The sequence below is a fragment of the Raphanus sativus genome, unplaced genomic scaffold (assembly GCF_000801105.2).
Source record: "Raphanus sativus cultivar WK10039 unplaced genomic scaffold, ASM80110v3 Scaffold3719, whole genome shotgun sequence".
Classification (NCBI taxonomy): Eukaryota; Viridiplantae; Streptophyta; class Magnoliopsida; order Brassicales; family Brassicaceae; genus Raphanus; species Raphanus sativus.
This window is the reverse complement of record NW_026619023.1, coordinates 1-10,019: the sequence shown is the minus strand read 5'-3', so window position 1 is coordinate 10,019 and position 10,019 is coordinate 1. Positions and strand designations below refer to the sequence as shown.

Sequence of the window (10,019 nt, the reverse complement as noted above, 5' to 3'; positions counted from 1 at the left end):
TGCTACATAAAGCATTCAATGGAATGGCTTGATCACACAAGGATACTCACAGGGACTAAGGAACAAGGAAATAAATTCCTAATGTGGTGAATGCTACTACCCAATATCGAAATCTGGATATCTAAGAAAGATGTAGTAGACATTGGATATCTCACTGGATATAAAGGTAATATAAGATACCTTGAAAGATGAGAAAGAAGTTCTCATAGAACAACATCGTTCCTGCGTTGTTCATGGACTAAAATGCAGCTGCATGCGTGTATGTACACACGATATGATAAGACTAAGTGATGCTTAGTAGAAAGTTCTATAAGAACGTTTCTGATCAGTCCATATAGTAGTCAATATATTCCTTGTGTTTATACTTAAAGAAAGGATGATTAAGATGATTGATTCTTGGAAAGGCTATGAAGAGACTACGATGATCTATAGTAGAGATCATTAGCCGTATATGAAGGTTGGAATCTATGATCCAACATACCAAGAATAGATTGATCAAATGGTCTGAGAATCCATCAGATTCACGACCAAAGGGAACCATACCGACTAGGATCATGTCCGACCTAGTTCGACCTTAATCATCATTGGTCCCGACCAATCCATCCCGTCCAGCTTGTTCCGACCAGTTCCTCTAGGTCTTAAATCCGACCTAAACCATCCAAGTGAGAGGAACGTCCTATTGACCAAAAAGTGGCTTAGTTTTGATTAAACTTCAAACTATAACACAATAGCCACTTCATGAACAGACCGTGGACATATACTAAAAGTTCATAAAGAGTTTTGGTCAAAGGATATGAATAAGATATATAGTGGACAAGAACATAATCCGGATGGATTATGGATGATGTCATGATCCGGACAGATCATGGACATACAAAGACATTCATGGTCGAATTTATCTAAGAGAGATAAACCACATGATCCAAATGGACCATGAATATCATGAAAGCATTTTGCTGATGCAGGTTACTAATCCGACCCACACAGTGCTAAGTCCCAAACTGGTTATGTTTTCACATATGGAGGCACGACCATTTCATGGAGATCAGTCAAGCAGACTATATCAGCCACATCATCCAATCACTCGGATATATTGGCGATCCATGAAGCAAGCAGAGAGTATGTCTGATTGAGACTCATGACACACCATATTCGGACAGTATGTGGGATCACGGATGGTAAAGACGAGCCGACCGTTCTTTACGAAGACAATGCGGCCTGCATAGCTCAGCTCAAAGATGGTTACATCAAGGGTGACAAGACTAAGCATGTTCTCCCCAAGTTCTTCTTCACCCACGATCTTCAGAAAGAAGGAGAGGTCAAGGTACTCTAAGTCAGATCCAGCGAGAACTCAGCCGACCTCTTCACTTAGGCATTACCAACATGCACGCTCAGGAAGCTTATGCAGCAGATTGGTATGCGATCACTGAGAAGCCTTCAGTGATGTTCACTTCAGGGGAAGTAATGCGGCTGTACTCTTTTTCCTATCCATGGCTTCCCGTTTTTACCACATTGGGTTTTTGGGTTTACCATGGAAAGGTTTTAACGAGGCAGTATTCCAAACGCATTACAAACTCTAGACGGTTATGGCATTACAATCTCGGTTTTTAACGAGATAGCATCTTACACGCATAATGGACATCAAGGGGAAGTGTTATGAATATTATGTGATGTCTATTATGGAATGTTCTAGATTTACTTGATTCCTAAGTTTACTTGCTCACCAAGTTCTACTTGGTCTCCAAGCTATTGTATACCTATATAAAGGATACATTACTCAATGAATAAGACACACCAATTCCTCTCTTCTCTTCTCCTCTCTTCTTTACTTACAACAAAAACAAATATAAAAAATTACTGTTAGGTAAATCACGAATGTATGTAAACAAACAAAAACCAGAGTTGTAATTTAAATTTTACCATTTAACCATTGTGTCATTGGTGATCAGATGTTTTATTCTTACAAGGAGATATAAGAGGATACAGTTACATGTCTAACCTTTTCAAAGACAACCTTACAGTCCTTGTATGCACAACAATCTTAGTTTTGAGACTCAACATATTTTATTTAACACCTGGTAAGTCTACAGATCCACACAAAAAATTACATCACAGATGAACCTTATAAAATTAATCTGTATGAATCTAATCTTTTCATAATCCTTCAATACATGTGGATGTAACATCAACGCATTCCTGCATTCTCTAGGAGTTTCTCTGTCAATGACCAGAGCCTCCCAACTTCTGTTTTTACCTCGTCTATACAACTGTTTTCCTGCTGATTAACCTCCTCATCTGGTATTACAACGAAATCAGAATCTGCATCGATACTCATGTCAGCTTGAGTTAGAAGCTCTGTGCTCATCTCCGCAAGCTTCTGTAATGCGCTCGTTGCAGCTTCCACTTCAAGCTGAGCCGCCTCTAGCTGAAGCTTCTCTATGGCTAGATCACCCATTGTTTTCCCCTCTATTCTCTCTTGCGCCAATGCGTATAACATTTTCAAATCTTCACCATCACTGACAGTTTCTTCTTTCAGTTTCTTGAGCTCCCGCTCCTTTGCTTCTAGTCTTCCCATCACCACATTGATCTCTTCGTCTTTAAACGTCAGAGCCCTCTGCGCAGCTAAAACCTCCATCTCTTTCAACCGTAGATTCTCTCTGGTGAAGTTTAACTCCATCACCAGCCGTTTGTTCTCCATTCCGTAATCAACAACACGAGGTTGTTTCTCTAGTGGTTGCTGCATCGAGTCAAAGCTTATCTGATCTTGAACCAATCTGCTCGTCAGCTCTGCAATTTTTTCCACCACCATCTCGGCTTCGCTGACTCGCATCTCCGAACTGCCTAACTCATCTTCGATTCTGTGAAGGTGGACGTCTTTCTCCTTCAGCAACTCAGCTGCCTGCGTAAGCTCATCTTCTCTATTGATCATAAGCATCTTTAGCTCCGTAACCTCACGGTTCACTTCTCCCAGTTTATTCCTCGCTTCAGTGAGCTCTTCATCTTTTTCTTGCAGTAACAGCTCTAGAGAAGCCTGTTCAGACTTCAGATGCTGAATCTCTAGCTTGGCCTCCACCAAGCTCGACTCTTTCTCTTGAAGTAGACTCTGCGAGACCTGAAACTCGTTAGTTTTCTTGTCGAGCTCATCTTGAATGGTGGAGATATCAAGCATAGCTTTCTCCAATAAAGATCTCTCTTTCTTCAACTCCTCTCGTAGTTCTTCCAAGAGTTCTTTTTGGAGTGATATCTCCTGCTCGAGTGCAAAGTTCTTAGCCTCAGCGACTCTGAGCTTTACTCTCTCGCTCTCTACTTCACTGTGAGCATCTCTCAAGCTTTGCATATACGACAACACGCTTCTCCTCTGTTCCTCGACTCCCTCTAACTGTTTGTCTAATAATAGTTCCTTTTCTCCCATTTGCGCTCTTGAAGATAACAAAGCTTCCCGAGAAGAAACAAGCTCGAATCTCACATCGGTCAGAAGCTTCTTCACTCTCCTGAAGTCCTCCACCGTTTCGTTAGCTTCTCCTAACCGTTTCATGGTTTCCTCCTGAAGCTTGCTCACTTCAACCTGAGCTACCAACCACTCTTCCGTCTGTTTCTTCAAGTTAGCTTCTGTCTCTCTGAGCTTCTCCTGCTCAAGTCTCTTCGCTGCCATAGAAACTTCTAGCTCTTCTTCCTTCTCCTCCAGTGCTCTCTGAAGCGCGTGTATCTCATCCTCTTGTCTCTTAACGATCTCGTTGGCTTGGCTCAAGAGCTGTGACTTGTTCTCAAACTCAAAACTCGCCACGGAAACCTCCTTGCTTTTGATTGAAATCTCCACGCACATTCGATCCAGCTCACGTTCTTTAAAAGTCAAGGACGACCGCATAGCAGCGAGCTCCTCGTCTCTTTCCCTAAGCTTATGCTTCAACTCTTCGATCTCTCTTGCCTGTGAAGCCAACTCCACGTTGGCACGCTTCAGCTCCTCTTGTAGACTCTCGTGCTTCGAAGAAGCTTCGGTGATCACTCTCTCCCGCTTCTCCAACCCTTCCTTCGCCCGGTTTAGTTTCTTCTTCTCGGAGAGAACCTTCCTCTCTGCATCGTGCAAGTCCTCTTCCCTTTTCAACAAGGCCATTAAAGCAGCCTGGAGTTCAGACTCGAGGCTGCTTGAGTAGGACAGAGCCTCATCAGGAGGAGGAGGATACACCGAGTTCTGATTCGTTTGGCCCTCCAGTTCCTGTGTCCGAGCGAATAGTTTATCCAAAAGAACCTTGGAAGGCTCGGCTGTTCCATTGTCGTTGAAGCTTGGTCTTGTATTGTTCAGGACTGATTTAACGGTGAGTAAAGAACGTCTCTTTCCCTTAAACGCAACTAGAGTCTTCTGCTTCTGATTTACACTTGTCTGCAATCAAGTAAATAACAAACACAACAAATCAAAATAAAACTCAAAGTCTTCATTTTCTATTAAGGAAAAGTAAAAAAGAGCAAAACTTTGATGGTTTTGGGGCAGACACAAAGCATCATTCTGAGGAAAGCAAAGAATAATAAAGAGAACAAACCCAAATAATAATAAGACAGCAAAAAAACATCATGAAAGTTCTGAGCTTTAAAAAAAAAAGAAGTAATTAACTGTTTGAGAATGTAATGAGAATCAAAAAGTGTTGTAATAGAGGAAAGGTAAGTGAGAAGGAGGAAAACCTGGTAGGGAGAGAGAGAAGAGTAGGAAGAAAGGTTCAGGCGAATAGCCTGAGAGAAACCCATCAAGAGAGCTTACTCATTAAACCATCATCATTCGAGCCCCTTCCTACACAGAAGAACAAGCAAACCCTAAATCTCTGTTTCAGTCGTGTATAATTAAGAAATGGTCTTTGAAGAGGGCTTACGAGAGCAAACCCAGATCGAACGAAGAAGAAGAATCTAAGAAGGAAGAGGGAGAACAAAATGTAAAGCTGGCAAGTTGGAGCAATAAGGTAAGGAAGGGATTGCAGTGGAGAAGGCAATGGATCATTGAAAGGGACCTGACTTTGGATAAAACTAAAATAATTAAATTTTTGTTTTAAGGATTTAAAAATAGAAATAGAGGCTCGCGTTGGCTGGCGAGTTGTGATCTTCGTTAAAGCCAAAAGTCTCTTTTGCCCTTATTCACAAGTTTTATGTCGGCATGTCCACGTGTTAAATTCGCCGCCACGGGATCTATTTTCGTAAAATAAGGTTTCTTCATGACCTGGCATGGTTTTTTTCAATATGTCGCGTGGATATAAATGGCCAAGGATTAAAGTGAGTCTGTCCTTATCATTTCACTAGAACGAAAAAACAAGAATATATTATTTGGGTCACGTAAGGCCTTTAATACAAATAAGCCCAATAGTATTATAGGATTCATTAGCAATTTAGCATCGAAGACGGAGTAGCATAACTAACATAAAACGAACTTTCTCATATTAGTAGGCTTTCATCCACATCTTATCCTCTTCTTACCCAATGAAACCACATATGATTATGAAGTTTGAGTTTGGTCTCTCAATAATACCAAACCCCTAATGCCTAATCTATGGTTTTTAACAATCGTCCTCTTACAATTTATGATTAATTAAATAAAAATGATTAGGTGGTAAAATTACTAAGTTAAATTTTATTTAAATAAATAAATAATGAATTAAATTTAGATATAAGATAAATGTGATACAATAATGTAGTCAAGATTTTGTTGAGGGTAGGTACTTTCAAAGTCTTCGCACTTCGTGTCTTAATGCTTTTTGGTTTTTGCTGACTAAACTCACGAGCTGTGTTCTGGTTTGGCTCTAATTGAAGATAATATCTTAATACTCTTTGTAGTTAGGGCTTTTGTAATGTTAGGCAGTTGTTGGTGATCCGACTTTTCTGGGTGTGTCTTAATTTTTTTTTTATATAAAAAAGGATATATATATATATATATATATGGCGGGTCCAGGAGATGATGATGAGCAGCATGATCCAATTCTTGACGGTAAAAGAGAAGCTGAAGCAAGATCTCTGGCCTGTGTTTCTGGTGGTGGTAGTGGTGAGAGAGATATGGCTCCTTCTGCTCCTGGGCCTTCTATTCACAGATCCGGCTCTAGGCCACAGCTTGATCTGAGCAAAGCTGAAATTCAGGGCAATTTCGAGGAGAGAGATCCCACCATTCTATTGCCTAATCAGTCTGATGATATCTCTCATTTGGCACTTGATATTGGTGGTATGATTCTACTACACTTGTGTTTATGTGCCTTCTTTCATTGGCTGTGTTTGAAATATGTAAAACCATTTGAGTTTTATCTGGGACACAGGATCTCTGATAAAGTTGCTGTATTTCTCACGTCGGCACGAGGAGGACTACTCAAACGATGATGATAAGCGGAAGAGGACCATCAAGGAGAGGTTGGGTATAATAACCAGTGGCAACCTCAGAAGCTATCCTGTTCTTGGTGGTAGACTTCACTTCGTCAAGTTTGAGACGCACAAAATAAATGAGTGCTTGGATTTTATCCATTCTAAGCAGCTTCATCGCCGAGGTATATATTTGCCTATTATCTCTTCTCGTCCCAGCCAACTTTATGCACTGAAAAACGCTATAATGATGTGTTACCATAATGATTATGCTTTGAATAGATCCTTATCCTTGGAGTTCGAAGACCCTTCCTTTGGGGACTGGTGTTATTAAGGTAATGACATGTTGATGTCTTACTTGTTTCTTTTTTTTAAATCTTTTATCACATTATGAGAGGCTCTTTCCTGATATAGTTACCTCCTTTTGTCTTCTGAGGCACCAGAAAACATTATAAACGCTCATAATCATTGTTTTTTTTTTTAATATTCATGTAATGTGATTTTGTAGATTTGGCTTTGAGATTAGTTGATGATTGCTTTGTTTTAAACAGATGAGTACATATGTATCTTACAGGTTACAGGTGGTGGGGCCTATAAATTTGCAGACTTGTTCAAGGAACGGCTGGGCGTTAGTATTGAAAAAGAAGATGAAATGCATTGCCTTGTTTCTGGTGCAAATTTTTTGCTCAAGGTAAGTAAAGACCTTTCTTTATATTCAACATACCATGTAGTATGTCTTTTACTAGCACTTGCAATCTGAGTGTGTCTGCCAGTATACGTTTGGATTTTATATTTTTTTCACGTTTTTTTCTGAAGGCTATTCGACACGAGGCCTTCACGCACATGGAGGCTGAGAAAGAATTTGTACAGATAGATCCCAATGACTTGTACCCCTATCTTCTTGTTAACGTTGGATCTGGTGTCAGCATAATCAAGGTGTTTGTTTACCTTTTGCCTATAGATTTTGCGAGATCAGAAAATTGCATGAACCTATAGAGATTTCACGAAAAGGCTTTTCAATAAGTGCAGGTTGATGGGGAAGGAAAGTTTGAACGTGTGAGTGGGACAAATGTTGGTGGTGGTACCTATTGGGGCTTAGGAAAACTTCTAACCAAGTGCAAGAGGTCATAATGAATCTGATTTTTTTAATGCTTCTTTATATTCTTCTTTCCTATGCTTAACTATGTTTTCTTCTGTTTTAGTTTCGATGAACTGCTAGAACTCAGCCAAAAGGGAGACAATAGTACCATTGACATGCTTGTTGGTGATATATACGGTGGCATGGATTACTCCAAGGTATTAATCTGTTTTTCTGTTATAAACAAGAATGCTTAATAGTGATTCTCATTAATCAACATTACAGATTGGCCTCTCTGCTTCAACAATAGCTTCTAGTTTTGGCAAGGCCATATCTGAAAACAAGGAGCTGGAAGATTACAGACCTGAAGATATCTCCTTGTCTCTTTTGCGGATGATCTCATACAACATTGGACAGGTATGTGGTCGTGTACCCACAGTGTCTGTATGGACAATATTATTTGTGTTTATGATTTTGTATATTTTGCTATGTAGATATCATACTTGAACGCCCTTCGCTTTGGGTTGAAGAGAATATTTTTTGGAGGATTTTTCATAAGGGGTCATGCTTATACCATGGACACAATCTCGTTTGCTGTACATTTCTGGTAACTTCACTCACAAACTTGAACCTAGACGTGCTATGCGTTACTCCACTTTATAATAACCTAAGCTCTTTAATATTTTTGTGTTTGATCACACCTAAGGTCGAAAGGTGAGATGCAAGCTATGTTCTTGAGGCATGAAGGCTTTCTTGGTGCTATGGGCGCGTTCATGAGCTATGAGAAGCACGGATTGGATGATTTAATGTCACATCAGTTGGTGGAGAGGTTCCCAATGGGTGCACCATACACTGGAGGAAATATCCATGGACCACCACTCGGTGACCTGAACGAGAAGGTACTTCTGAAACTGACAGCAATAGATTCCCATGATTGGATATGGTACTTGCTAAAAATATTCCCATGATACCGTAACCGTTTATACCTTGTGATGGGTTTAGTGCGTGTTGCGTACCATTATAGTATATTCTTTAGGCAATACCATTATAGAATATGATTATGTTCTTGAAACTGGACAGAATTTTAATTTTGACAATTGTTTGATTTTTTCACGGACGAATGATCTTTTTCCATGGCGTGTCTGCTGACTAGTTTGTCACTAGAATATATTTAAGAGTCTGGTTCTGAGCAGAGAATATATATTATTAGTTATATGTTACGTATAAGTTACTTATCAAATCAATGATCTGCAGAACAATTCGGATTTATGATTCTTTTTTATTTGTTCTCTTTTCAGTTCGTAGTTATGCTTGTATTGATATATTGCCTGTGAAGTATGCTGCTGACTTTTTCTTATTTGTACAAAGTATCACTTTTATGTGACAGAAAGATTAATAAAAAGAAAGATTAAGTTCTCGTCTATATTATATTTTATTACTTAGGGAGATTGATTGCTCTATTGATTTCTGGTCATATATAAAATACGAGAGTATCTTTCTTTATTTTATGTATACATCAGAGGTTAGTTCATTGACTTCTGAATACTAGTTGGAATCAGGTCCTCTTACTCCTTTTCAACTTTTCTTTGGCTTATTCTAAAGAGACACCACTTCAACTAGTTTATAAGCGTTCTGTATATTCACTCCGGTTTGGGTATTAAAGGTGGTTTTCCCGGTTGCTTTTTCAGATTTCGTGGATGGAGAAGTTTGTGCGTAGAGGAACTGAAATAACTGCGCCTGTACCGATGACTCCATCGAAAACAACTGGTCTTGGAGGGTTTGATGTTCCTTCATCAAGAGGTAGTCCTCTAAGATCTGACGCCAGTGCTTTAAATGTTGGCGTTCTCCATCTTGTTCCCACGCTAGAGGTGTTCCCTTTGCTGGCTGACCCCAAAACGTAAGTGGACTTGTCCCTGAGTACGTATCTCTGATGGTTTGCCGCTTGTTGAGGATTCACTTTCGGTCGTTTTACTCTACAGGTATGAGCCTAACACGATTGACTTATCAGACCAAGGCGAAAGAGAGTGAGTAATATTTGTTTTTATTTATTGGAAACAATTGTTTTTTTTAGATTGCTTATTGTTTCGGTGTATTAGGTACTGGCTCAAAGTGTTGTCTGAGCATTTGCCAGACCTCGTTGATACGGTAACTATTAAATGTTAACACACATGAATTTGGTTCCACCTTTTTTTGGTGGTAAAGATTTTCTTTATGGCTATTAACACATGCTTCACTTTGATTCTATGGACATGGCTTATAGGCTGTGGCTAGTGAAGGAGGAACTGAAGATGCGAAAAGGCGTGGTGATGCTTTTTCTCGTGCTTTTTCTGCTCATTTGGCAAGGTCTGGTTCATCATACAACAAATCTATAAAACAGAAAATCTTGATATATTTTTTTGCCTCTGGCTGGAGATTGATGGAAGAGCCAGCTGCATATGGAAAGCTGGGGCTAGCAAATCTCCTGGAACTTAGGGAAGAATGCTTAAGGGAATTCCAGTTTGTTGATGCCTATAGTAGCATCAAGCAAAGGTATTAAAACATAGTCGTCCTATGATCTCTTTCTCTTTCATTACTTGGAGTTTATCTTATGCTCTCTCTTTCTTTCTACCGGTATTGACAG

General features: G+C 39.6%; 2 protein-coding genes across 3 annotated transcripts; one reads left to right on the top strand and one right to left on the bottom strand.

The window, feature by feature from the left end:
* Window positions 1–2,041: 2,041 nt before the first annotated feature.
* Window positions 2,042–5,016, bottom strand: LOC108842974 (uncharacterized). Of its 2 annotated transcripts, XM_018616042.2 has the most exons (3): window positions 4,860–5,016; window positions 4,675–4,780; window positions 2,042–4,378 (listed from the first exon to the last, which is right to left on the bottom strand). In XM_018616042.2, the coding sequence occupies exons 2-3, from the start codon at window positions 4,735–4,737 to the stop codon at window positions 2,186–2,188; spliced, it is 2,256 nt and encodes a 751-aa protein (XP_018471544.2). In that variant the 5' UTR covers window positions 4,738–4,780; window positions 4,860–5,016; the 3' UTR covers window positions 2,042–2,185. The 2 variants fall into 2 exon arrangements, with proteins under 2 accessions (XP_018471544.2, XP_056857515.1); XM_057001535.1 differs by having other exon boundaries at window positions 4,675–4,985.
* Window positions 5,017–5,563: 547 nt separating this feature from the next.
* Window positions 5,564–9,966, top strand: LOC130506846 (pantothenate kinase 2-like). The gene is made up of 15 exons (XM_057001536.1): window positions 5,564–6,190; window positions 6,282–6,506; window positions 6,604–6,656; window positions 6,896–7,012; window positions 7,138–7,257; window positions 7,351–7,445; window positions 7,524–7,617; window positions 7,685–7,816; window positions 7,894–8,006; window positions 8,106–8,298; window positions 9,088–9,296; window positions 9,379–9,423; window positions 9,496–9,544; window positions 9,660–9,742; window positions 9,812–9,966. Exons 1-15 carry the CDS (start codon window positions 5,914–5,916, stop codon window positions 9,933–9,935), a joined length of 1,929 nt encoding a protein of 642 aa, XP_056857516.1. The 5' UTR covers window positions 5,564–5,913; the 3' UTR covers window positions 9,936–9,966.
* Window positions 9,967–10,019: the final 53 nt, after the last annotated feature.